Source organism: Meriones unguiculatus, chromosome 7, assembly GCF_030254825.1.
Source record: "Meriones unguiculatus strain TT.TT164.6M chromosome 7, Bangor_MerUng_6.1, whole genome shotgun sequence".
In the NCBI taxonomy this organism is placed as follows: Eukaryota; Metazoa; Chordata; class Mammalia; order Rodentia; family Muridae; genus Meriones; species Meriones unguiculatus.
Window position 1 is genome coordinate 41,915,863 of NC_083355.1, and position 27,390 is coordinate 41,943,252.

Sequence of the window (27,390 nt, forward strand, 5' to 3'; positions counted from 1 at the left end):
TACGCGCTTCCGGATTGGACGCGGGGCCGCAGTACGTCCTGGTGGGCGTGACCTGCGCTCGCCACGCCCCCAGCGGCTTCGGTGCGCCTAGCCTAACGCCTCCGCCTGGGGTTCAGGAGGGTCTGTGTCTTCCGGTCATTGACTCTGCAGGCAGCTGCAAAGTCAAGGAATTCTGTGCCCTGGCTCCTTTCCCTCAGTAACCGAGGGAACCGCACTTCACTCAGGGTTGGGCTGTCTAGGCCTAGGTGCCAGCATCATAACGGCCTGAGAGAGTCCCTAAATGCCCAACTTCTGCCTTCAGGTAACGCCTCTTCAGAATGTCTGGGCTTTTCTTTTGTCTAACCTCGGAACCTGTAACAAGATTACTAGAGTAATAGCTGACATGTACAGTTCTGTATGATGAGCCTTATTAACTTTTTGTTTTGTTGTGTTTCCCTGTATAGCCCTGGCTGTCCTGGAACTTACTCTGTAGACCAGGCTGGCCTCAAACTCACAGATCCACCTGCCTCTGCCTCTCAAGTGCTGGGATTAAAGGCATGTGCCACCACTGCCTGGCTGTCAGCCTCTTGAATGCTGAGATTACAGGCTAATCTGGATCTTTTTGTTTTTTGAGACAGGGTTTCTCTGTGTAACCTTGGCTGTCCAGGACTCCCTCTGTAGACCAGGATGGCCTCAAACTCTCAGAGTCGCCTGCCTCTGCCTCCTGAGTGCTGGGATTAAAGGTGTGCACCACCACATTCGGCTAAATCTGGATATCTTAGAGAATGAAGAAAAGCAGCAAACCGAAGAGGAACTTAAATATTAGAAACTGCAGGAGCCTCAGGGTATGCGTTCCGAGAACTGTTCAGTACCTTCCTACTGGCTACATGTAGCTTTGAATTCTTTAAATGGGAATGTAATACAGGTATAAAAGGCACACATTTCAGACCTCAAGGGAAAAATCCTTAGAATTAATTACTAAGGATTACTAATACTGAAAAATTTAGGTATGCTAGGTTAAATAAAATATATTAAAATTTCATGTTTTAAAACCTTTTGAGGGGCAGTGATGGCACAGACTTTTAATCCCAGCCCTTGGGAGGTAGGGGCAGGCAAATCTCAGAGCTCAAGGCCAGTCTCCTCCTCTACAGCTCCAAGGCAGCCAAGGCCACACAGAGAAAGCACTTTTCTTTTTTTTCTAAAGATTTTGTTTATTTACTCTGTATACAATGTGTTTCCATGTACACCTACATGCCAGAAGAGGGCACCAAATTTCATTTTAGATGGTTGCGAGCTACCCTGTGGTTGCTGAGAATTGAACTCATGACCTCTGGAAGAGCAGCCAGTGCTCTTAACCTCTGAGCCATCTCTCCAGCCTGAGAAAGCACTTTCTGAACAATCCTACCTCTGGCTCTTGAGTCCTGTGAATGCTCTTGAGCTTCGAATTGAGCAAGGTTTAGCAAAAGATATCTCAAGTATTTATGGTCCTTTCAAAAAAGACCTAGCAAATAAATAGTGGGAGGCGGCAGGAAAGTCCAGGCTGGTAACTTTTAGCAAAAGCTTGTATTACACAAGTGTGAGATGCTCAGTGCTTGCTGCAGTTAGTATGTCAGATCCCAGATGCACTCATACAAAGATAGGTGTTCCCAGTAGCAATTATGAATAGGGAGGTTAGATAAAAAGGAAAATAACATGACAGCTTGGTATCAAAATCACAGCTGTGGTAAGTAAAACAATAAAATGCAAAAATGAATTAAAGGCAGACATATAGGTCTACTCACATGTAATGACCTAGTGTATGTGCATTTGTGTATAAACACAGGTATGTACATAGTTTTGTTTATACACATATAGACTTTCTTACAGATACTTCGATGCTTAAACAGAGACGTCTAGGATTAATTAGTGCTTTCTTTTTACTATCACAGTTTTGCTAAGGGACTGAGGCTGGTTACAGGTTGTTACCAAAGCTTTTCCCTTCTTTTTTGAGATGGTCTTTGTGTAGCCCTGGCTGTCCTGGAACTCACTCTGTAGAGCAGGCTGGCCTCAAACTCAGAGATCCACCTGCCTCTGCCTGCTGAGTGCTGGAATTAAAGGTGTCTGTCACAACAACCAACCATTGGAATTATTTAAAAAACAAACAAACAAAAAAAAAAGGAGTGTCTCAGCTATTCCAGGTTAGCCTTCAACTCACTATGTAACCAAGAAAGATGACTTAAACTTTTTAAAAATATATTTTAAGAGAAATTTTATTTGAGATAGAGTCCAACATATAACTCTGGGTGGCCTGGAAACTGCTATGTAGACCAAGCTGGCCTCCTCAGTGCTGGGATTAAAAGTGTGTGCCACCATGCCTGGCTACTCTTGCATTTTGTCCCGTTCAACATATTATAAACCTTTCCTAGGCAACTGATGTAAACCTAATTGATTTATTTTTTTATATTTCTCATTCCTAATTTTCAAAGTGTTCTTTTCTATTTTTAGTTCTAGGTTTGAGGCTGGAGAGATGGCTCAGTGGCTAAGAGCACTCGTTGCTCTAACAGAAGACCCAGGTTCAATTCTCAGCATCCACACAGCCCTCACAGCTATCCAGTTTCTGGGATCCAATGCCTTCTTTTGGCCTAACTGGGCACCGGGCAGGCACACAGATGGTACAGAGACATACATGTAGGCAAAACACTCAATGTTTTTTTTTTTTAAAGGTCTGGGTTAAAGACATGAACTTTGCTATCACATTGCATACATTTAGGTTTGTTTTTTTTGTTTTGTTTTTGTTTGTTTGTTTTAAAGATTTTATTATATAAACAATGTTCTGTCTACATGTGTACCTGCACGCCAGAAGAGGGCATCAGATCTGGTTGCTGGGAATTGAACTGGGGACCTCTGGAAGAACAGCCAATGCTCTTAACCTCTGAGCCATCTCTCTATCCTTATTTTGTTTTTTACTTTGGGTGTGTGTTAGAGGTGAGTTCAAGTTGAAGCTGGCCTCAATGCAGCTAAGATGACCTTGAATTTCTGATCCCCCCCACCTCCACAATGTTGTGATTACAGAATTTTGACATCGCACTTGAATCAAATCCAGGGTTTTATGAATATATGTGTATATTCACATACATATATGACATGTCACTAATGGTTTGCTTTTCATTTATTCAGTGTGTGTCTGTACATGTACACACTACACACGTGTGGAGGTAAGAGGACAACTTGCAGGGCTTGATTCTCTCCTTTACCACATGAGTTTTGTCAGGTCCAAAGGAAATTCCACTTCGCCAAATTCTGGCAGTTAAACAAAAGCCAGTATTCCTCAGGAACTTGTGAAGCCAATTCCCCCTACCAAAAGGAGCCATTTCCCTTATCACTGGCAGAGGGACAAAAGCTATCTGTGGTGCCTAATAGCATTCCAAAGCATTTGCTGGCCTCCAGGCTCCCTCAGTATCATAAGTGCCTGCTACACATTCAGATTCCATGCTGGAATCTCTTCCAGCTCCTCACATCTCCTTCCCTACCCTAAACTTTTCCAGCTCATGAGCTTCCCTCCCCCAGCTACTCATTCTCTTCGTAATGCTATTTTAGCTAAGCTCACTGTTTGTTTACATTTCTCTCCTCTCTGTCTCTCCTCCACCTTTCTGCTCCTGCTTCTCATGTCAAGTCCACTCTGCTGGCCATGTTAATTTTACTATTTTCTCTCTCTACTCTGGACTCTTTCAGATGCTTCTGGCTATACCTCTCGTATCTACAATAAAAACCTTCCCTTTGCCTGATGGTGGCAGCACACATCTTTGATCCCAGCACCCTGGAGATAGAGGCAGATGGATCTCTGAATTCCAGGACAGCCAGGGGTATACAGAGAATCCCAAAGAAAACAAAACCTTCCTTAGAATGGTCATGTCATCAGTCTATACAGGTTCCAAATACCAAACTTCTATCATCAGATTGGGCTGCCAAGAGCCTTTACTCATGCTAAGATGACTTTGCTGGCCTTAGATTTTCTTAGAAACACAGGCTTGCCTGTGTAGCCCAGGCTGCTGCCCTGCCCAGGTGCTGAAATTCAGGTGTATACCATCAAGCCATTTACCCCTGCCTTTGAAAAACATCACAAGGGATGGAGGACGTTACTCAGTTGGTAGAATGCTTGTCTAGCATGCAAGGTTTGATCAGCATCACAGAAACTGGCCTTGGTGGTACAGGCCTGTAATCTCAGCACTCAAGAGGGTCAGAAGTTCGGGATCATCCTCTGCTACATATTGAGTGTGTGTCAGAAGAGATGGTTCAGTGGTTAAGAGCAGAGGGTTCCACTCCCAGCACAAACATGGTTTATAGCCATCCATGACTATAGTTCCCTCTTTTGGCCACCACAGCATGCTTCCATACATGTACAAGTAACTATTTTCAAGAAATAATTAATTTTAAAAAATGAGAAATCTGAAACCTGTTTCCCTCAGTTAATAACCAATGTTTGGGGCTGGTCTACTCAGAGGTGGTCTGCATAGAATGCACAAGACCCTGGGCAACACAAGAGATAAAAAAAGAAAGAGGGATTGCAATGCCTGCATTTTATACCCCAGATCTGGACCAACAGACTTGTTTAAAACATACTGAGACAGCTGGGCACAGTGGGACAGACCTGTAATCCCAAAACTTAGAGAAGCAGAGGCAGGCAGATCTCTGAGTTTGAGGCCAGGTTGGTCTACAAAATGAGCCGTGACAGCCAAGGGTAGATAGAGAAACCCTGTCTCAAAAAACCAATAACAATAATAAGCTTAAGGCCAGTGAGGTGGCTCAGTGGTTAAGTGCTCTTTCAAAGGACCCAGGTTCAATTCCCAGTACCCCCATGGCAGTTCACAACTGTAACTCCAATTGCAAGGGATCTGACACCCTCCCACCAATGCACATAAAATAAAATAAACTTTAAAAAAAAAAAAAGCTTGGTTGGTATAGCATAAGACAGAGCTTACAAAAGACCCAATCCCAAACTTTCCTTCTTTATTTTCTGATCCCCTGGTCCTCTGCTGACTCAGGTCAAAAGGGAAAACAAACAAAAAAACAACTCTGAATCTATATGGGAGAAAATGATCAGTCTAATAATCCTTGTCTTTTTTTGCAGGGGAGGGGGCTTCAAGATGAGATAAGGTTTCTCTGTGTATCCCTGGGTGTCTTGAAACTCACTCTGCACACCGAAATGGCCTTGAACTCACAGAGATCTGCCTGCCTCTGTCTCCCAAGTGCTGGGGTTAAAGTTATCTACCATCACCGCCCAGCTATCATTGTGTCTTTAGGAGGCTTTTGGAATAGATTTGGGAGGCTCTCAAGTTACTTAGAGAAGATCTACCCATATTGAAGTTTCTCTTTTCTTCCTCATATTAGGCAATTATTAGACTCACTTCCAATTTTTAAAAATTGTATTTATTGAAAATTAGCTTTAAGCCTTGAGATCACACTTTTTAAATTACATTTCTTTATTTAGTTAGGGAAACTGCATACATGTTGTGGGAGTCAATCTCTCCTTCCCAAGTGAGTCTTGGGGAATCAAGCTCATATCCTCAGGCTTCATGGCAAGTCCCTTTACCTGCTGGGCCATTTTGCTCTGTCATTTTCTTTGAGACAGGATTTCAGTATGTAGCCCTGGATGGCCTGAAACTCACTATGTAGACCAGTCTAAAGTCACAAAGACCCACCTGCCTCGCTGGTGGTGCTGGAATTAAAGGCAGGTGTCATCATATCTGGCATTAAAATTAAACTATTTTTACGTGTATCTATGTGGATATGTATGTGGGTATGCATATCTGAGGAAGCCAGAAATGTGCGATCTCCCTGGAGCTGGATGTATAGGCGCTTGTGAGGTGCCACTGTGGATGCTAAAATCCCAATCTAAGCCCTTTGTCAGCAATGATCATTTTTAACCATTGAGCCATCTCTCCAACTCCTTTTTTTTTTTTTTAAACAGTGTCTCAGCCAGATGTGGTGGCACTGCCTTAAATCCCAGCACTCAAACAGGGAGACAGATGCAGGTGGATCTCTGAATTTGAGGCCCAGCCTGGTCTACAGAGCAAGTTCAGGACAGCCAGGGCTACAAATAGAAACCCTGTCTTAAAAAACCAAAAGAAAGAAAAGAAGGAAGGGTCTCACTATGCAGGCTTGGCTGCTGTGAGGCTTACTTTGCAGATTGGATGGCCTTGAACTCACAAGAGATCTTTCTGCCTCTCAAGTACTGGGATATTTATTTGGCTGTTGAAATGACAGTTTTTGCAACCTGTAAAAAACATTCACATTGCTTCTGACTAGCTTGGTATTTTGTTTTGGTTTTTGTTTTTTTGAGGCAGGGTTTGTGTAGCCCTGGCTGTCCTGGAACTCACTCTGTAGATCAGGCTGACCTCAAACTCACAGAGATCTGCCTGCCTCTGTCTCCCCAGCACTGGGATTAGAGACATGCACAGCCAACACCATCCAGCCTCTACCAGCTTGTTAAATATATAAATAGCACCTTGGAGGCCCACAGACTGTCATTATTGCCCAAGAAAGGAAGTATGGTAGAAAAATATGGATACAGGAAGGCTTAAGAAGCCTTTGTTTGGCAGTGTAAGTGAAAGTACTAGAGAAGTGAAGTAAAGAAGGTCACTCACTGCCTTGACCTGCAACTGAGAGGTAGGTTTACGATAGGAAAGCATTAGAGGCAGTTTTGGCTATCAGTTGCAGAATGCCAAAGATTTAAACTCTGGCCAATACCTACAATAGAGAACAGCAAGGAACAACAAAGTAAAAACTGGGCCATCATAGTGGGCATACTATGGTGGTGGTTTCCAGCTGGGCACACAGCTACAGTACAGAATCTGCAGAGATGGAGTGGAGCAAGGACTCCAGATCATAGTCAAAGTCCCTGAAGGGCATGGATTCCAATGGACTGGGCCAGGTAGCTTGCGTCTCCACGACAAAGTTCACTGGCAGCTTCTGTAGGAGCTCAGGGTCAAAGGCCACACCCCGAAAGAAGGGGTGGACCTGGAATTGATGCAGATATCGTAGACGATGCAGAGGGTTCTGGCATAAGAGCTGAAGGAAAACAGAATATGAGACTGGGATAAGAAAGACTGGACAGAGACAATGAATAATAGTCCACGGAGCTCTAGAAAGCTTAGAAGATTTGTGAAAGAGAAACATGGTGATTGGAGAAAATGGGAGCATGGTGAAGGTAAACAAAATGGATTTGGATTTGCAGATAAGGTAGGACTGGTCCATGCTCTTCAAAGGGAACTGTCTGTTCTGGATTAGGACAGGATTTAGGGTGGCAGATACTCAGGAATGAAGTCTGTGGTACCAGTTAGAGGAGAAATGGGTGGTTAGAATATCAAAGAGAGGGGATGGGCAGGAAATAGCACTTTAATGAAAAGGTGAGTAGCTTGGGAGTCAGGAAAGCAATGCATATCCTACCTCCTGGAGCAGGAGTGAGAGCTCCTGATTAACAGAAGTTGGAATCTCAGATTCGCAGCGGGTCACACTTGCCAACATGGTCAGATGATCTCTTTCTGCAGCCACTGGGAACTGAGTTGAAGAGGTAGGGGTAGGAGGAAGGTAAGGCTTTCTAAGGTCTTTCCTACCACAAAGAAAAGCTGCCTTTCCTTCGGCACCACCAACCATTCTCTCACCTTACCAGCTGCCAGAGAGAAGAGCAATACTCCTAGGGACCACCAGTCAGCAGTGTGGTTGTAAGGCCCACCACTCAGGACCTCTGGGGCTGTGGCATGAGAGGTATTGTCACTCACATCCTTTTGTCATCCTCCCCACCAGCTTTAACTTCTCTCTCACCCATGTACTGAAGAGTGCCACAGATAGTATAGGCTCGTGCTCCCTGGGATAGGCGGCGAGACAGACCGAAGTCTGTCAGTTTCAGATGGCCTATGAAGTAAGGAAACTGTTTTGACCCATGCCCCGTCCCCACCACCACAGAGGACCCACTCATCGTGAGACTAGGAAAGGAAAATACATACCTCGTTCATCTAGAAGGATATTCTCCATCTGAAACCATGGGTGAGAGGACATTATCTTAATTGTTTCTTTTTTGCTCTGATTTGGTTTTTCATTGTTATTTTTGACATAAGTTCTCATTATATAGCTAGGACATATATATATATATATACATATACATATATATATATGAGCATGGGTGTGTCTATGTCAGTTTCTTTGTACCTTCTAACCAATCTCTATCCAGACTTCCAGAATTAAATTTTTATACACACACACACACACACACACACACACACACACACACAAAGGCTAGCCTCAAACTTGTGGCACTCCTCTTGACCCCTCAACAGAGCTGGGGTATACACATATATGAGCACACCTGGTGTTCTTTCGTGTATGGCTGTTAGCTAGAGGAGTTTACTCAGCATTGAAATCTATACTTGGAGGACCCACACCCAAATTGACTGTCTCTGCTTCCTAACGCCTTCTCAGACCTGTTGGAACTTCTTGAGATTCTTCCTCAAACTAAGAAAAAAGAAAACTCTACCTTTACATCCCGGTGGATGATACCCAAGTCATGGAGATAGCCTGTGGAGAATAGTGAGCATGGGTGTGTCTATGCTAGTTTCTTCGTAGCTTCTACCCCATCTCTACCCTAACTTCCAGAATTAAATATCAATTCAATTTTCTCTTCTCCACTAACTTAATTCTCCCCTTTCCATTTCCTTTACCACTTTTTCACTTACACAGCACCAGGACCAGTTCAGCTGCAAACAGACGGAGAGAAGCCTCTGGAAAACAGCCAACAGCAGACCACAGGGAGTAGAGATCCATGCTGCAGTAGCTACACACTGCAAAGCACCAGAAGTCTAGGCAATACTTGGGGTCTATAATGCCAGGGCTCAAAGCATTACAGACATTCTGCTCAAACTACTGCCACCAGCTATTTCTCTTTTTCAGAATACAGAAATGCTATGCGGAATGGAACCAAGCATAGGCAGAGTAATGTCAAGTGGGGAGAATAGCATATGGACCTTGGGGGGTAAAACCAAAACCCAGTCACTCACTAATGAAGAGGTGTCGTTTCCCCTGCCAGCTGTCCCCCAAGCTGTGTACAAAAGGATGGTTGATCTGCCGCTAGGGACAAAGAAAACAGCAACTTAGGAAAGAACAGGCTTATTGATGACAAATGTAGCCAAGAAATGAGGTGCTGACTTATCATAGACACGAACTGCTGCTTCACTTGACTAAGCTTATTTGGTACTGCCTCCCTCAGAATCCTGGGAGCACTGCTTAGGAGCGCACCAAGATATGTTGGAGAGAGTTCCCTGACAGAATTTGGAGGGTGTCCACAGCTAACTACCATTTTTCCCAGGATTTACTTTGGTGCTACACTATGCCACGATGGAAACATATGCGGACAGTAGAATCAAAACCAAGTGCCAGGAATGGTGGCGCATGCCTGAAATCCCAGCACTCTGGGAGGCAGAGGCAGGCAGATCTCTTGAGAGTTTGAAGCAGCCTGCTCTACACAGTTAAATCCAGGACAGACAAGATAAGGTTACACAGAGAAACCCTGTCTCACAAAAAAAACAAAACAAAGCAGGTAAGTTGGACAAAGAAAGGTACTTTCTCCACCAACAGTTTAGTTCTTCCAGTCATGCTTTCAGAACTCTGCATACCTGAATGCTAACCTCCTCTTTGCACTGCCTCAGAGTATCCCGCTGGAGGACTTTTACTTTGGGCACCACCTAAGGTGGAGAGTAATGGTAAACTCATGGTAAATAATGCTGTTTAATTTATTCCACCTAATCCCTGCAACTAAGATTATAAGCAACTACTGAGAGAGAGTAATACCTAGACTCCTACCTTCACTGCAAATACAGCCTTTTGGGCACAATCTAGCACTTTCAGGACAGTTCCAAAAGAGCCTTTAGCCACAAGGCCTAAAATCTGAACAAAGAAATGGAGAAAAGGGCAACTGAAACTGGTTATTTCTAGATTCCTCCCAAAGACACTTTCCAGGGACTCAACGACCTACCTTCAGCTCCTGCTGCCCCCTGACAGGCCTCATGGGAAACTCTGGCAGAAAGAGGCTGATGAACTGAGGCACTGGCCACTCAGACAGAGGCTTCTCTAGCAGCAGTGGGTCTGGCTGGAGTGGTTCCTGACGTAGGCACTGATGCCTCTGTAGTTCCCATAGTTCTTCCAGACCTGACCTGATGGTCCCCATACCACACCAGAGGCTCTTCCAGCCTCGCGCCCAGGGTCCCTGGCTGTTGCCACCCTGCTGAGAAGGGAGCCATTCTAAGCTACCCATGAAGCGCTGTAAGTTCTGCCCATCTCAGCAGGTACTCCCATGATGTGTTAACCTCTACAGCAATGCTTCTCAACCGTCCTACTGCTGTTACCCTATAATACAGTTCATGTGGAAACACCAACCATAAACTATTTTCAATCCTACTTCATAACTGTAACTTTGCTGTTATGAATCATAATGTAAATATCTGATATGCGACCCCTGTGAAAAGGTCATTCAACCCACAGGTTGACAACCACTGCTCTAAATGGAAGGGAAATTCCCAGGCTTTGTGATGTGATCTAGATTTCCTTGACATAAATCTCTATGACAGTAACAGTTGTATGTTTTTTTCCATGACAAAACAGGAATACAACCTGTGCATGAGTGGGGCTGTTCACATTACAGCCTCTATGCCCACCCCCATACTGGGTATCACCAACAGGCTCCTAACTAGGCACTTTCTAGCCTCAGGCCCTTATCTCCTTCCCTTCCCTAGGCAGCCAGAGCCCCATACCTTACCTTTTGAGGAGCAGACACCCGGTTGTGTTGCCCCTGACGACAGCTCACTGCTCCCATCCCCAGTCCTCCTTTCCTTCTGCTAAATCTGCTGTCCCAGTTACATAAGCAATCCCTCCCTCTGATGCTGCATTACCCACGAGCCCCGCCTCTTCCAGTGTACACAGGCCCATCAGCTTTAGGACCACATCATACCCAGGGTAGGAACTATCTGTGACACAACTTGAACCAGACAAGAGAGGACACAGTCTTCACGGTGGCAGGTGAAAATATGTGAGGTTACTGAGGAGGGAAGGGCACGCACAAGTTGATCACTCTTAGTACAATTAAAAAAAAAAAAAGCCAGCATCAAATTTAAAATATTTTTTCTTTAAATCATCTTTTTCTTCGTCCATTCTCTAGGGCATACCCCAGGGAGGAAGTAAGGTACCCATGGCCAGCCCTGGCTCCTAACGCCATCCTCCCAAGTGAGCACACAGATTGGGAAGTTGACCCCCCCAAACACTAACACCTCTTATACAACAAGAGTGGAGTGAGGCACAGAGGATCAGACCCCTCCCCTCAGCTTACTGGCACAAAGGGAGAGCAATTACACTTAGAAATATATATATATTTTATATATATATATATGTCTTTATAAAATTTATCATACTTGATCAAAACTATCCCCCAACCTCTTCTGTTGTGCCCAAGGAGCAGGATCCCTGGGCCTTCTAGTTCCCTTGCCTAATAAGCATGAGAGAGAACTCAGCACTTTTGTCTACCATGCCCTGCAGGAATAGGCCAGCTGTTGACGACCAGTCTCTCTCAGTTCCCATAAGCCCCACAAATCCTGCGGGATTAAGGGAAGCTCTGCCCACTCTCAAGTCCCCAGATCCTGAGCCAAAGTCAGATTTTATACTGCAGACACTTGGATCTCCACATCACTTGCGCCTGCCAAAGATGGACTTCTTGCCAGAGTTCTTGTCACCCACACTTAAACCGATAAGGAGCCGAGCTTTCTCCTCTTCCTGCTGTTGCATGTTCCGGTCAGACTTTGTTTCCAGCTTTCCCCGGACCTCAGATGCCATTGCAGGTTTCAGCCTTAGTTTTTCTTTGATTACCTGGCAAGTGAAAAGGAATAAAAGGCAAAAATATCAGTGTAATGGGCTGCAGAATTCCAAGTAAACCAATTCAAAGATTTATTACACTTACATGCAAAGCACAATGGGGCAGTTCAAAGTATATAGATAATGGTCTCTGCTTTCAAGAATCTTACACATCTTAATCAGAACCCATCATAAAGTTGATGTAGAAGCCCTTAATTCCCTTAAATTAATGATAGCCAAAATATAAGAAACAGTATAATAAACAGTAAAATATTTGGGGCAGTCATTGATGAAACAACAGAATGAGTCACTTTATTTGCTCCTCTCTTGGCTATCTCTTAATATAGAACAAAAGGCTCCTAAAAAGGCAGTATGTTTGCCAGTTCCTGCTAATGAAAACAGCCATGAGCCCTGGCGGAATACCTGGGCAACCAGAGCTTTTCGGCTGTCCCTTTTGACAGCCATGGCAAAGTCCAGCCATGTCCACGTGTTGTTGTGGTATTCCAGACAGGGTAGCACCAAGTTAAGGTCACCCCAGTCCACACTGTTCTTCTCACCCTGTAAAAGGAAGAGGAGGGGGGGAAAAAAGGAAAAATTTCATCATCTGCCATTTTGAATCTAAGTCCCTTGGCTTATCATATTCCTACAATAGCAACCTACATATTTGATTTCCCCTACCTCAGTCTGGTAATGGTACTGACTCCTGCAGGAAGCAGAAGAAACAGCAGGTTTGTCACCCATGGCCCACTTTCACAGGAAGCCTGATGGTCATGTCACCCTGTCTCTAATCTTCAGTTTCCTTCCTACTCAAGAAAGTGCTGAGATGGGACATACCTTATAACTGACACACAGTGGAACCTGTGGGATTTTTATATATATGAAGGAGTTGTTCATGGCAGCTCGCTCTTTCATCTTGTCAATATCATCAACTGGATGCTAGGAAAGAAAGGAAAGGAACATAAGCCCTAAAGCCATCATGAGAAACCCAAGACCCTAAACATTACTCCATCCTCTCAGTCTTGGGAGTAGACTAAAGGAAAAAGGGAAACCCAGCCAGGCCCAACGGGACTATTAATACCTGTGGGGGAAAAAAAATCTTTAATAAGGGATATTTAAGGGTTGGAGCAGTGGCTTAGTGGTTAAGAGCACTGTCTGCTTTCCCAAAGGTCCTGAATTGAATTCCTAGCAACCACATGGTGGCTTATAACCATCTACAATATGATCTGATGCCCTCTTCTGGTGTGCAAGTGTACATGCAGATAGAACACTCATACATAAAAACAAACTTAACTCTTCCAGCTCTGGTCCCCCAAGAGTTGAGATCACAGAGGGCACTACCACATTCAGCTGCTCTGATCTTTCAATCCTGAGGAACATGCACCATACCTCAGGTAATTTTCGAAATGATCTTCTGACTCCAGAGCTCCGGGTCAAGCCCTGTGCTACCCCCTTCCCAGGGCCTAGTGGTACCGAATCATCTGTGGCTATCAGCTGCCGAGGCTTCACCACTGGTATTCCTGTGAAAACACAAGCACACCAACAGTGACAATTCTCCTGACAATGCTTTGGGTCATCACACCATTCTTCTGGCATTCCAGCACAGCAACTCTTACCAGTAGTCACAAGTTTGGACTTATCCTCTTCATCACCCACTTCATCATCATCCACATTTCGACCAGGAAAGAAAAAGCCCATCATTCTGTGGAAGAACTGGTGGGACAGCTGGATGGTGAGAGGCACCACATTTACCTAAGAGGGAAGGTGGTGAGGAAGCAAATAAGCTCAGTGTTTCCCACTACTAACTAGTATAGCAGTTTAGTTTTGAACTATCCTTTGATCCTGGGCTTCCAAAGAACTGTTTACTAACCTCAAAATGTTCCTTAACAGAGATACCTCCAACAGGTGGCCGGACTTTGCTGAAGAGGCGGAGGGCTAGTTGTCTCCCTGACTGGCAGGAACTCTGGGGCCGCAGAACCACCTATAGGATAGAGCAAACAATAACTCCACTAAACATCCTCTCTAAAACTCAACTTAAAAATCAATCCACAAATCTTCTGTAGGAGAACTGAAGCAATGGTCTTGCTAAGCTCGGCAAGCTGTACCATCCCAGATCAAAATGCTTCCTATACAAGGTTAAGAAACAACCACCAGAAATGCCTTCTGCATTAAAGCACATATAAGTGGCATAGGAATGGGGAAATAAGATTCACCTCATAGTCTTCCTGTCTCGAATGCCATTGGAGAGCAGCAGCCATGGCCTTGTGCTACCCCATGGCTGAGGGCCTCAACAAGGGCCACAAGGTGACGAAAAACATCAGCAAGCCAAGGCATAGCCAACGCTGCCAGCGTCTCACCAAGCACACCAAGTCATGCAGGACATGATCAGGGAGGTGTGCAGCTTCGTGCCTTATGAGCAGCACGCCACGGAGCTACTAAAGGTGTCTAAGGACAAGTGCGCACTCAAGTTCACCAAGAAGAGGATGGGCATGCACATAATAGCCAAGAGAAAGCAGGAGCTGAGCAACATGCTGGCACCTCTGAGAAAGGCAGCTGCGAAGGACTGACGGACCCTCCCCCGGTTAAAAAAAAAAAAAAAAAAAAGATCTGGTGCATAGATGTGAGGACATAAATTGGCAGAGAGCGCTTGCCATGTATAAGGCCCTGACTAAATCCCAAGCCTCCCACCAGCCCCCGCAAAACAAACAAACAAACAAAAACAAAAACAAAAATCTTGCCTTATAGATAGCATTGGGAAGAAGGTTGTTCATAGTGAACCAGCCTAACTCCAGGAGATGTTCTGCTGTGTCATCAGACTTATTCACCTGTAAGACAGATTTGGTCCATATAAGCTAATCTAAGACCCTAGTTTTATTTTTCTCTTTTCTCTGTAAATCATGAAGCCCAGGCTAGCCTCAAACTATAGCTGGCTCTGGCCTCCTTACCTACACATCTGAAATACTGGGATTATACGTATGCACCATCACACCCTGCCAATACCTCTTTCAATCTTACATGCAAAACATACCCACTAATCCAGTGTTTCTTGTAATACTAGCTAAACAACTAAATGTTAGTGCTTCCTAGTTCTTGTGACATTTAAATTTCTCACTCATTTTCAAACATTCCTTGTAATATTCTTTCCCCTTGTAGAGTAATTGCAGAAATGCTGTATCAGAATGGCACTACTCCAATTCAACTTGGATGACTGCATCCTCCACCTTAGTTCTAAAAATAATTTTCTTTTCATTTTTGGTTTTGCAAGGCAGGGTTTCTTTATGTAGCTTTGACTATTCTGGACTCACTTTGTAGACCAGGCTGGCCTTGAACTCACAGCTATCCACCTGCCTCTGTCTCCCAGAGTGCTGGGATTATAGGCACGTGCCACTGTGGCTGTTTTTTTGTTTTGTTTTGAAAATAAGGTTTCTCTCTGTAGCCTTGGCTGTTTTAGACTTAACTTTATAGACAGACTGGTCTCAAACTCACAGAGACTCACTTGCCTCTGCCTCCTAGAGTGCTGGGATCACAGATGTGTGCCACCACTCCTGGCTAGAATAATTTTCTTTTTTTTTTTTTTTTTTTTAAGATTTATTTATTTTATGAGTGTTCTATCTGCATTTACACCTGCCAGAAGAGGGAATCAGTTCACATTATAGATGGTTATGAGCCACCATGTGGTTGCTGGGAATTGAACTCATGACCTTTGGAAGAGCAGACAGTGCTCTTAACCACTGAGCCATCTCTCCAGCCCCGAATAATTTTCTTAATGAAAAAGCATTTGATTAATCTTATCTACACACTTGTATCATTTATTACAGGCTACTATGTCTCTAATTGTGACCATCACAAAGAATTACACAATTAGCCCCCCTTTCCTCTATGGATCGAACTCTTCAGATAGGTTAGGCCTCCGACTTTGGCTGCGGCTCTATGACTGTGCACCCCAATACCTTGCTGTAGAGAAACCTCTGCAGCTCCAGCTCAGCGATTCCCAGCTGTCCATCTTCCTCTGTCAGGCGCCAACGTGCCTGAGCAAAGTAAAACTCAGTGCGACGAACCACACTCACATCTTCCTGTTGCTTTCGCAGCTCCATTTTGTTGGCTCGCTGCAGTTGGAAGTCCTTAAAACATCTATGCATGAATAGGAAAGCCAAAGGAGAAAGGGAAAGCACACACAGCTTAGTGCTGCAGGCTGAAGCCTGGAGACCAGCCTGCTTTGGCTTAGCTGATACCTAACTTTTTCTTACTGATGTGCTGTTTCTGACACTTGAAGTAGGGAACAGACATCTGGCCTTTTCGCTTGATAGCTTTTTAATAAAGCACTGTCTTCCCACCGACTCCTACCACTATCTTCAATTTTGATCTTTACTGATCAGTTTTAATGTGTTTGCAGTTCAGATACATACTGCTAAGGCCACAAAAGTAGTATTTTTTAACTATCCAATTTTGCAGCAGAGCTTTTTCCAGGAAGCACTCCAGTGAGCACCCAAAGGAGGGGCTTTTCTGTTTTCACTCACCTCTCTGGCCAACTTCAGCAAGGCTTGTTCAGGAAGATGTGTCTGTATCTACTCTTAAAACAGTCTTTGAGAACGCACACTAAATCTACAGACTGTCAGAACACCAGCAAGAAAGAGAAACCAGCTCTCAAGAAGACTAGTGGGTACCTGATGAGGATGTTGAGTTCTTCACTTTCCAGCTGCAGGTTGGCCTTTTCCTGGTTTAGCTGTAACTGAAGTTTTTGGTTCAGGTCAAGTAAGTTCTCATTCTTGCTGTCATCCTGTAAAGACTAGGAAACCAGGAGAGCAGAGTTTGAGAGCCTGAGTGTCTACTGTAGGAGTCTCTGTCCTTAGACTACCTGGGGTGACTACCTTCATGATGGAGTACATCTGCTTCTCCAGGTGCCGTATCTGGGCCACATGCTGCCGCACAGCCTCCTGCAGGTGCAATATGCTGCTGCGCTGCTCCTCAGGATTGCTGGAGATCTCAAGCTGGAACCTGACACGCTGTTTTTTTTCACTGTGCTCCTAAATGAAAGGAAAAAGTGCACTTTTTTTTTTTTGTATTATGCTATGAACAAAACCTACAGCTTCGTACATGCTTTACTAATGGTACATCCCCAGCCTCATAAATTAACATTTTTTTTTTCTGGTTTTTCAAAACAGGGTTAACAGAGCATTGGCTGTCTTGAACTTACTTTGTAGACCAGGCTGGCCTCAAACTCACAGTGATCTGCCTGCCTCTGCTTCTCAAGTGCTGGGATTACAGGCCTGAACCACCATGCCCAGCTGAATTAACAGTTTTTTTTAAAAGGTTAAGTCTTGGGCTGGAGAGATGGCTGTTCTTTCAGAGGTCCTGAGTTTAATTCCCAGCAACCACATGGTGGCTCACAACCATCTATGGTGAGATCTGGCGCCCTCTTCTGGTATAATGTAATAAATAAATAAATCTTAAAAAAAATAAAATAAATAAAAGGTTAAGTCTTGGAGGAAAGTGAATAGTGCTCTCTTTTGAAAGCTAACCATAAATTTATGGTCATGATCAGTAGCAAGAGTAAGGGGTAGGTCAATACAAAAGATCTGCAACGTGGATTTCATTAGGCAGGCCCACAAGGGAGAGATGGAGGCAAAAGCACGTTCTTAACATTGTTGGCGATGCTCAGATGACTGAGTAGAGAACAGCCTACAACAAACTCTACAGTCTGAGAGACACAACAGCTACAACTGCCTAATAACATGTATCAGCCCTAAGTCCCCTTTTCAGGGTAAGGTATTAGTTTCTTTCTTATCCACTGAGCCATCTCACCAGCTCAGCACTACTTTACTTACTTAGCTGGGATCAAAGTAAAAGGCAAGGTCAAAGTTCAGATGAGATTAACCTGAATTGTAGACAGGCTCATGCTCACCTTCCGCTTAGGTTCTACATGGAGCAGCAGATTGTTGACAATGTCCAGAATCATAGCATATTGAGCTGGATTGGTAGAAATTTCCAATTCATGGTGGATGAGAGTGAAAGTATCCACAGCCCCTAGATAATCATAAGCAGTCAAATAAGAGGTTCAGGTTTCTCCCTAGATAGTTAATCTCCTAACTCATATTTTTGAATTGTTTTTTGAGACAGGGTTTCACTACACAGCACTCGATAGCCTGAAATTCACAGAGATCCAACTGCCTCTGCCTCCTGGATGCAGAGATTAAAGCTGTGCACTACCATATCCAGCCTAACAAATATTTGGAACCACTCCTGTTAGTCCATCTAACAGAAAGGGAGTAAGAGACACCCCGAAACAGGAACATGTTTATTTCAGAATCATACGTAATACCTATTGTCCCAGTTTCCTCTAAGAGTACAAGTTGTTCTAAGGCTGAAATTTCAAAATACAGAGCCAAGTAAATGTTAGTAATAATAATGCACAGGAATCCCTTTAATAAGCATTGTCTTAAAACCACTAAGGAAATAACTACTTTCACAAATCCCTAGTCCTCTCCAAAAACCTTTAAAGCCTAAATACCTTCCTGCTTCTTTAAGAGATCCTCCTTTTCCTGGTTCTCACGAACCTCAGGTGGCTTAATCTGAGTTGCTAGCTCAGGATCAATGTCATGGCTGTAGCTAATATAGTACATCCGGCAGCTACAGCGTGAAATGATCCGCTGGACTTGCTGGGCTTGTTGGGCTTCAGCTGGCTGGTTCCAATCTGGGAAGGAGAAAAAAAAAAAAAGGTAAAAGACAGTCTCTCCATAAAAAGTATGGTGAGAGCTCCCACCTGTATATTATGTCTAAGGAATTCCAGAAATGTTGTTTTCAGTCTAGACTGGAAAAAAATAATGATACTTCAGTATACACTGATGCTAGTAAAGAAATTGGGGCAGCAGAGATGGCTCAATGTTGGGAGCACTGGCTACTCTTCCAGAGGACCTGGGGTTTAATTCCCAGAACCCACATGGCAGCTCCCAGCTGTCTGTCACTCCACTTTCAAGGGATCTGACACCCTCACACAGACATATATACAAGCAAAAACACCAATGCACAGAAATAAAATAAGTCATAAAAAAAAAAAAAAAAAAAGATAAATTGGAGCCCAGTGTCACAGTACATACAGCTTGGTCAACACAAAAGTGAGTTCTAGGACAGCCAGAGCTATATAATGAGACCTTGCCTCAGATATATAGATAGATGATAGGTGATAGACAGAGAGAGACACAGACAAGCTTGGCGTACAATTCAAATGTATAGCAAATGCCTGGCATGTAAGACACTCTGAGTTTGATCTCTACTACCATCAGAAATTTAATAAAAACCATATGGTGGCTCATTTCTAAGACCATGACTTTGAGGAAAGCGTGGTCTATACAGACTAAGACAGCTTCAAAAGCCAAAAAAAAAAAAGTGAAGAACGTAGGTTACAAAAGTAAATGAGGTCCCTTTTTGTTTGTTTTGGTTATCTGAGTGTTTTTCTGTGTGGCCTGGCTCTCCTGGACTCAATTTGTAGACCAGGCTAGCCTTGAATTCACAAGAGATCTGCCTGCCTATGCCTCCCCAAGTGCTGGGATCACAGGCGTGCGCCACTAAGCCTGGCTGGTACTGAGGCCCCTTTGGAATGCACATTTACTCTGAGGGAGGAAGAAAGCTGACCTGTGGTCGTGGTAACCATGCCTCCCACTGCCTGCCCACTTTCCATCAGCTCCTGAACAGAGTCCAGACTGCGTTCCCGGTGCTCCTCAATATTCTTCACCTGAAAACAAGTTGTTGGATCTTTAGTTTCTGGGAAAAGACAGCTTATTCTAACACCACCATAGATAATCATGTTTCAAGTAAAGTCACGTACTGCAAAACAATGCTTCAGTAAATGACAGGTTGCAGGCCCAATAATAGTCCCATCCCTGTAATCCCAGCAAGAGGCTGTGAGGCAGGAGCATGCCATCCTGGACTGCACAGTGAATTCCAACAGTCTAGAATACACGGTTGTGATCCACAAAAACAAAACAAAGGGTCAAGCCACCCAATGACAGTAGAGTAGAGGAAAAGAGGAGGAGGAGGAGGCGGCAGTAGCTGCTGGGCCCCTGAGGAGAAGATTGTCATGAGGACAAAGATGGAGCAGAACAGGTAACAGGGCAGAGGGCTGGGAAGTAGGCCAGACCAGCATAGATGTGTTAGAATAGATGAAATCTCCCCAGCTATAGTGCTTTAAAGCTTATTAATCAGTGTAACAGGTCTCTGTCTCATTATCTGGGAGCTAGAGCAGGTGTAGAAAAACCCTTTAATTCAACACTTGATGGATTTGAGGCCAGCCTAGTTTACCTATAAAGTGCAGCTAATACTACACAGTGAGACCTCAAAAACACAGCCAGGGGCCACTGAGATGACTCAGTAGGTAAAGCGCTTGCTGAACAAGTCTGATAACCTGAGTTCAATCCTGAACTCACATAAAAGGGGAAAAGGATGGGCCTCAGCGGTTAAGAGCATTTGTTGTTTCACCAGAAAGAAGACCAGGGTTTGAGCTCCAGCACCAGCATCGGGCAATTCTGGGTCTAGGGATCTCTTCTGGTGTGTGAAGATATGCATGTGGTATATACAGAGACATTTAGGTACTCATATACACATAAAAAAATAGGAAAATTGACTCCACAAAATTGCCTTCTGACCTCTAAAAACACACGAATCTCTCTCAGACATACAATAATAGGACCTGGTTCAAATCCCCAGCACCAATGTAAAAATCCAAAGACAACCACAAATGCCTGTAATTCCAGGAAGGTGAAGACAGAAAGATTGTTGGGGCTTGCTGGAACCCAGGCAAATTCCAGGTTCAATGAAAGACCCCTGCCTCACGGGAGTAAGGCAAAGCATAATAGAACAAGACACCTGATGCCCTCTCCTCTGGCCTCTGTGCATTCATAGGCACATATTCCTGCACACATACATTGCATGCTCACCCATATATATATACCTATTTAAAAAAGAAAATCATTCTGACACTGTTGCCTTGGAGATCAGGGTAAATAACAGAATGAGTGTCATAAAAGATCAAAGCAGTAAGGTCAAAGCTTCAGGACTGGAGAGATAGATGGCTCACTCGTTAAGAAAGAACACTCAACTGGCTATTCTTCCAGAAGATGAAGGTTCCATTCCCAGCAGCTAACAACTTCCTGCAATCCCAGTCTCAGGGGATCCAACACGCTCTTCTGGCCTCTGCAGGCACCAAGCACACACCAGATGCACAGACATACATGCAGCAGAGCACCCACACGCATTAAACAAGAAAAAAGGAAAGAAAGAAGGAAAGGAAGGAAGACAAAGAAAGAGAGAAAGAAAAAGAGAAAGAAAAGAAAGAGAAAAAGAAAGAAAAAGAAAACGAGAAAAGAAAGAAAAAGAAAAAGCAAGAGAAAGAAAAGAAAAAGTAAAAAAGAAAGAAAGAGAAAGAAAGAAAAAGAGGAAGAAAAAGAGAGAGAAAGAGAAAGGGAGAAAAAGGAAGGAGGAAGGAAGGAAGGAAGGAAGGAAGGAAGGAAGGAAGGAAGGAAGGAAGGAAGGTAAAAGATAGACAGAGGCTCCTGGGGCTGGAGATGGCTCAGCAGTTCAGAGCACTTGCTGTTCTTACAGACGACGCAGGGTTAGTTCCCAGCACCCACATAACAGCTCACAATCACCTTAATTCCGGTTTCAAACTAGACATACTCTTCTGGTCTTGGAGGGTACGACATACATACATGGCAGGTATATGGATAAATTAAAACACATAAATCAAAAACAACACAAATATCTCTATCCATCCATCCATCCATCCATCCATCCCTAGATATATATTTTTTTAGAGACCCAGGCTTCAGATGGCAGATCTATTGAATCACAAAGTCACATAGGGGGAAAAAAATTATATTCTTTCTAACTCCAAGGATCTCCACTTTAATGCTGATGCAACTTAGGGGAGAAAAAAACCCTTCAACTGTAAATGTGACATGCCTAAAAGTGATAGGCCCAGAAAGTTCTATCTACCTTTACATGGATCATTTCTACTCCTTCATCCCTATTTCTTTTGTTGATTGTGGGGATCAAACCTAAGGTTTGTGCTTCTTAGCCAAGTGTTTCTCCTGAGGAAGAACTCCAGCTAAGGTACCTTCTGTGGACACTATTTGCTAACATCTTGTTGTTACCAAGAACTTGACCTTAGTTGGCTTGACTTAGTTGTTCTTTCTTTTGTTTTTGAGATAGGGTTTCTCTGTGTAGCCCTGGCTGTCCCAGAACTTGCTCTGTAGACCAGGCTGGTCACAAACTCAGAGAGATTCGACGGCCTCTGCTTCCCAAGTGCTACAATTAGAGGCGTGGGCCACCACCCCCTGGCTTGATCTAAATATTCATCTGTGTCTAGCATCATTATGCTTGAGGTTGCCTTGACTGAACCACAAGGTCCTTTACAGAAATACAAGATCAGTAAAAGGAGTTATCTCTTTATTACCATCATTCATGTTTTTTTTTTTATTTTGGTTCTTATCAGATATAGCTGAATCCTATAACCAAGTATGCAGTACAGTGTGGACACTTAACAACTGTCAAATATGTAAATGATAATGCATAATCCTAGCCATACCTCATGACCACCAACCCTTCAGTAAGTCTGAAGGAGTATCCTAGAATATGTACTGTCGAAATTTTCTACCTTTACTCCCAGCATTTGGGAGGTAGAGGCAGGCAGATCACTGAGTTCAAGGCCAGCCTGATCTACAGAGCAAGTCCCAGGACAGCCAGGACTATACAAAGAAACCCTGTTTTGAAAAAACCAAAAACAACAACAAAAAAACCCCTCGGGCTGGAGAGATGGCTCAAGGGTTAAGAGCACTGGCTGCTCTTCCAAAGCTCCTTAGTTCAATTCCCAGCAACCACATGGTGGCTCACAACCATCTATAATGAGATCTGCTGCCCTCTTCTGGCGTGCAGGTGTACATGCAGACAGAACACTACATACATAAATCAATTTAAAAAAAAAAAAAAAACCCTCTACTTTTTGCTGAAACAATCACCCTTATGAAAGGCCATAAAATGACTTGGCTAGCCATGCAGCAATGCTCCCTGCACTACAGATGCTAAGGCAGAGGGAGCTTCAGTTTTAGGGCACCTGGGCTACACAGAGCTTGACACCAGACTACATAACAAGACTTGTCTCGAACAAGCAAAACAAAGTTCTCAGACCCACTGCCTATCAGTTGCCTGTTGGTATGACATTTATGGAGGGACTACAAACTTAAAAAGAAAGAAGTTCCTGTTCCTTTAATCTAGTACTGGTCAATACAACAGTATTGTGGGAGAGAAACACTGTTTCTACAGTCCACAGGCTGCTCATGCTCAGTGTCCTTTTCTACTGAGGAGAAAGTAGGTGCTATAAAGAACCTTCCAGCAGTTCCAGCTGAAAGGGCTAACCACAGAAAATAGAGATATATACGCCTTCTCACACATGCTCACTGACCTCTAGCCATAGCTGTCGGCCATCTTGTTCAGTAGGGCTGCTTTCAGTAGTGGCAAAATACTGCATGCCATCCAACAGGCAAGTCCAGGAAGTCTTTTGTTTCAGGGTGTCCCCGTACCAAGCTGGACGGTGTTGGCACTGCAGTAGCTGGGCTTTGGCAGCTGACACAATGGCACAGCCCTCCGTCTCTGCCCCACGGAGAACCATCTAAGTCAAAGACAAACGAAGGGTTTTAGACAGAAGGGAGGCCGAGAGAGTTCTTCTGGCCAGGGAGCTTCACTGATTTTATATATGGAGTGACTGCTTAAGATGCCTGTAAAAGATACAACTGAGCTCCAGCTACCCGTTCTTCAGTTATATGCGGAGAAGCACTGAGGTTGCTGATACAAGCCCATAACCCCAGCTTTCAAGAAACTAAGACGACAGCCAAGTTTAGAGCCACAGTGGAAGGCCACCCCCCCTTTTTTTTTTGAGTCAGGGTCTCACTATGTTTTCAAATTTAGAGATCCACCTGGTTCTACCTCAGAAGGGCCAGGATTAAAGGTGTATGACACCAAACCCCACACTCAGCTTGTGGATCTCTATCCAGATCCAGCCTGACACAGGTGTCCTATAAAGAAAAGGTACCTGGCAGTTGACCAGCTCAATAAGGCAGTTTCGGTTGTATATGTCATCTGTCTGGCAGGCAGCAATGCCACACAATTGGTCACTCATACCCGACTCCTCTTCTGTGAATACTACAAATCTATCTGTTTCTTCAATCAGTTTCTGCAACATGTAAGCACCTGGCAAAGAAATAAGTTGGGGAAAGGTCACCATCTCAAAGAGAGAGAGAACACATGCAGGGCCACATTGATCGCTCATTAATTCATGTCTAGGTAAAGGCTGAGATACCTCTTCAACCTAGAACACTTGTCATCTACCCCACCCTTGACTCAAAAGGATAAAATAAAAGCTATTTGGTTCTCCCCTTCATGTTAACAAAAGTAAAAGATTTCTAATAGAAACATCAGTTTAAGTAACTCTGATTCTTTCCCTAAGGCTCCCATCGTGACAGTGGTAGGAAATGATCCCAGGTCCTCTGTAAGAACAGCAAGCGCTCTTTCAACTGCTGAGCCATCTCTCCAGTCTCTCTCCTTTTCACATACTCCTTTTTTGTGACTATTCCTTTCCACTCCCCACCATGTTCTAGCTTTGCTACTCCTCTCGAAGGTCTTAGAAGTCTTGCCTCCTCTTGCTTAATAAGTCTGTCTGGTAGCATTACGGTTGTATCAGAATTAGACCAGTCTGCCTGTGGTGGAGATCCTACCTCTAGCACCTATTCAATTGTGACTTTGAGCAGCTTGCTTTATATTCTTTGTGACTCACTTTCCTTATCTGCAAAATAACTATCGGATAAGGCTCATGATAATTTAACGAAATACATAAAAATATTTTTATAGGTATCTGCCATGATAAACAACACTATCATCTTCCTGGCATTAAGTTTTAGCTCTGTGAAGAAATGCCTGAAACTCTTATCTCTAGAGTAAGGCTAGGCTCATTTCCAGACGTTGTCAGCGTTACCTATATATCCTACCACTGCCACAGGTTCAGCATGTCTAAACCTGTTCAGCCTATGGCTCTATTTCTCATACTACCATTTACAATACGCCAGCAAATCACCAGACACCAGGCGTTAGGCATCATCACCCTCCCCCACTTAAAAGATTTTTAAGTGTGTGGTATTTTGCCTGAATGTGTGTGTCTCTGTGCATAAGTGTGCAGTATCCAAACAGGCCAGAAGGTGGTGTCAGATTCCCTGGAACTGGGTTATGAGCCTCCATCTAGGTGCTGGGAATTGAACCTGGATTCTTTCTTTAGCCTTTCCTTGTTTTTCATTTGGACAGTTTTTCATTATGTGGCCCTGGCTGTCCTGGAATATATGTAGAATATACATTGCTATGGAGACCAGGCAGGCCTTGGACTCAGAGTTTTGCTTGCCTCTGCCTTTACAGTGCTGTATACCAGGCTTATATTTTCCATTTTAACGTCTTCCAGCAGCCAAGTCTCCTATATGCACAGTAGCATACAGCATCATTCTGTCTATCTCACTCATCCTAGCTGCTCCACCTCCTTCCAGTCCTTGCTGCCTCCTGTTGATACACTGTTACTTTCCTCATCTGTCTGTCCACCTCCAGCCCTCCTACTCCCCACTGCTAGAGTTATTTTCCTAACTGTCAAAATCTAATTATGACAGTCTATTCAAAGACTTCAGTAGTTCTCCATCCAGCCCTAACAAAAAAAGGACCTATGTAGGTCTCCAATGATCTTCATGTTTTCTTTCTAACCTTTTTTGTTGTTGCTGTTTTTTGAGACAGGGTTTCTCTGTGTAGAGCTGGCTGTCTTAGAATTTGCTTTGTAGACCAGGCTGTCCTCAAACTCACAGAGATCCACCTGCCTCTGACTCCTAAGGCTTGCACCACCACACCCAGCTTCTAACCAATTTCTCACTCTCCCTTTGTTACTGTGTTATGGAAAACAAACTGTTTATTCTCCTTTGAACACCTCACCCTTTCCCAATACCATTCCTATTCAGGTTATTTCCTTTGCACTGGCTGCCCTTTTCCCTATTTCTACACATTCAATAATGCCATACCTTAAAAGTCAACTCAAATGTCACTTACTCAATTAATTCTTGCCTGATTATATTCCATTTCACTTTAACTTCCCTGGTCTTTAAATTCCTCTCTGATGCATTTCCCACTTTTCATCTATTCTCACACTTACCATAAACTCGCATTCTCTTACATTTGTTATTCCCTAAAACACCCATTCTTTTCTTGCCCAAGTCTTACTTTTCTTTCAAGATTTCCTGGGATGCTAGAGAGATAGCTAGGCAAATAAAGAATTTGGCAGTGTTTCTGTTTTATGCCAGCTAAGTACTTAAATGATACAAGGCTAGGAATATGGTGTCCAAGCCCATGTTCATGTTCTAACCCTAAACCCACAGTCATCTGCCCCTGCCTACCTCCTGATGATCCCTTATCAGGCCGTCCACTGAAGCTAGGAGTGCTGACATGAGGTGGAACTTGGGCACTCGGTGGGATACCCCGCTTTGGCTTTTTGGCTGACATCTGGGGATCAATCTTTAAACCTTTCAGAGCCTCAGTAGAGAGATTACGTTTGAGTACGGCTGCTTTTTTGTAGCCATCATATAGGCCAAAGGCAATGTCCCTGTTGGTGGTTGTCCAGGAAATCCGTAAATCTACCAAGTAAAGCTGGTGTGTATGAAAGGCAGGATCACCATCTCGAGTAGACAGCTCCTGAGAAACAGGAAAAGGAAACCAGGATCACACAGACATTCCCACCACTACTCCTGAAGCAGAGACAAAGTGCAGAAAGCAGCTCTGGAAGACCGTGGAGAAAAATATTAAGTGGTCTTAGTTTGTACATTACTTTACATCCTAACTTATACCTACTGTGCTTTAGTGAATCAGGTAATTTCAAAGCCATCTATAGTTGGGAGAGATGGAGAAAGCCAACACTAAATGAAGCGTTAAGAACTTTGACTCAAAAAAAAAAAAAAAAAAAAAAGAACTTTGACTCTAGCCGGAAGCAGTGATGCACGCCTGTAATCCCAGCACTCTGGGAGGCAGAGGCAGGCAGATCTCTGTGAGTTCAAGGCCACCCTGGTCTACAAAGTGAGTCCAGGACAGCCAAGGCTACAAAGAAACCCTGTCTCAAAAAACCAAAAAGAACTTTAACTTTATTTCCTGAAGACCAAAAGCATTGTTAAATGGAGAATAAAAAGAATTTTCTTTTTTTGTAGGGAGTGGTGGTGCCAGGAATTGAACTCACTAATCTAATACCCTGCCACTCAACTGCACACCTACCTCAAGATTTTTCAAGAGGGTGATTATCTACATGTGGTAGCACATTTCCTGAAACCACAGCATATAAAGCAGTGGCAAGAGAACAGAGAATTCAAGTCAAGCTTGGATTACAAAGCGAGACTATCTCTCTCTCTCAAAAAAAAAAGGAAGAAAGAAAAATGAAACCGCAGCAGCAGCCAGTAGTCAGTGACACCGCTCAATAGTTTAAAGGTTCTTGCT

At 43.8% G+C, this 27,390-nt stretch overlaps 2 protein-coding genes and 1 pseudogene across 8 annotated transcripts in view; 1 reads left to right on the forward strand and 2 right to left on the reverse strand.

Moving 5' to 3' along the window:
- Positions 1–5,363: 5,363 nt before the first annotated feature.
- Positions 5,364–11,069, reverse strand: Rskr (ribosomal protein S6 kinase related). 7 transcript variants are annotated; one of them, XM_060387206.1, is made up of 12 exons: positions 10,955–11,069; positions 9,983–10,231; positions 9,811–9,894; positions 9,624–9,692; positions 9,009–9,078; positions 8,688–8,792; positions 8,489–8,529; positions 7,962–7,989; positions 7,780–7,869; positions 7,620–7,708; positions 7,405–7,515; positions 5,364–7,026 (listed from the first exon to the last, which is right to left on the reverse strand). In XM_060387206.1, the coding sequence occupies exons 2-12, from the start codon at positions 10,172–10,174 to the stop codon at positions 6,796–6,798; spliced, it is 1,110 nt and encodes a 369-aa protein (XP_060243189.1). In that variant the 5' UTR covers positions 10,175–10,231; positions 10,955–11,069; the 3' UTR covers positions 5,364–6,795. The 7 variants fall into 7 exon arrangements, with proteins under 7 accessions (XP_060243189.1, XP_021495473.1, XP_021495472.1 ...); XM_021639798.2 differs by having other exon boundaries at positions 9,983–10,228; positions 10,763–10,966; XM_021639797.2 differs by having other exon boundaries at positions 10,763–10,966.
- Positions 11,070–11,107: 38 nt separating this feature from the next.
- Positions 11,108–27,390, reverse strand: part of Bltp2 (bridge-like lipid transfer protein family member 2) — a 31,428-nt gene continuing 15,145 nt past the window's right edge. Inside the window, exons 24-39 of the mRNA XM_060387202.1 lie at positions 26,307–26,601; positions 23,924–24,081; positions 23,297–23,503; positions 19,474–19,573; positions 18,353–18,535; positions 17,747–17,868; positions 16,713–16,868; positions 16,509–16,630; positions 15,795–15,975; positions 14,583–14,669; positions 13,715–13,825; positions 13,461–13,596; positions 13,234–13,364; positions 12,682–12,783; positions 12,271–12,405; positions 11,108–11,862 (exon numbers count right to left, since the gene is read on the reverse strand). Coding sequence (XP_060243185.1) covers positions 11,683–11,862; positions 12,271–12,405; positions 12,682–12,783; positions 13,234–13,364; positions 13,461–13,596; positions 13,715–13,825; positions 14,583–14,669; positions 15,795–15,975; positions 16,509–16,630; positions 16,713–16,868; positions 17,747–17,868; positions 18,353–18,535; positions 19,474–19,573; positions 23,297–23,503; positions 23,924–24,081; positions 26,307–26,601 — 2,406 coding nt within the window. The 3' untranslated portion in view covers positions 11,108–11,682. The remainder of the gene's footprint in view (positions 11,863–12,270; positions 12,406–12,681; positions 12,784–13,233; positions 13,365–13,460; positions 13,597–13,714; positions 13,826–14,582; positions 14,670–15,794; positions 15,976–16,508; positions 16,631–16,712; positions 16,869–17,746; positions 17,869–18,352; positions 18,536–19,473; positions 19,574–23,296; positions 23,504–23,923; positions 24,082–26,306; positions 26,602–27,390) is intronic.
- Positions 14,101–14,411, forward strand: LOC110550135 (large ribosomal subunit protein eL36-like; annotated as a pseudogene).

Bases quoted from the DNA above. Each gene is read 5' to 3' on its own strand.
- Rskr (XM_021639797.2), bottom strand. From the start codon at position 10,819: ATGGGAGCAGTGAGCTGTCGTCAGGGGCAACACAACCGGGTGTCTGCT. The intron at 10,232-10,762 runs GTAAGGTATGGG...CTCCCTTCTCAG, and splicing joins GGGTGTCTGCTCCTCAAAAG to CAGGGTGGCAACAGCCAGGG. The intron at 8,530-8,687 runs GTAAGTGAAAAA...TATTCTCCACAG, and splicing joins TGAACTGGTCCTGGTGCTGT to GCTATCTCCATGACTTGGGT.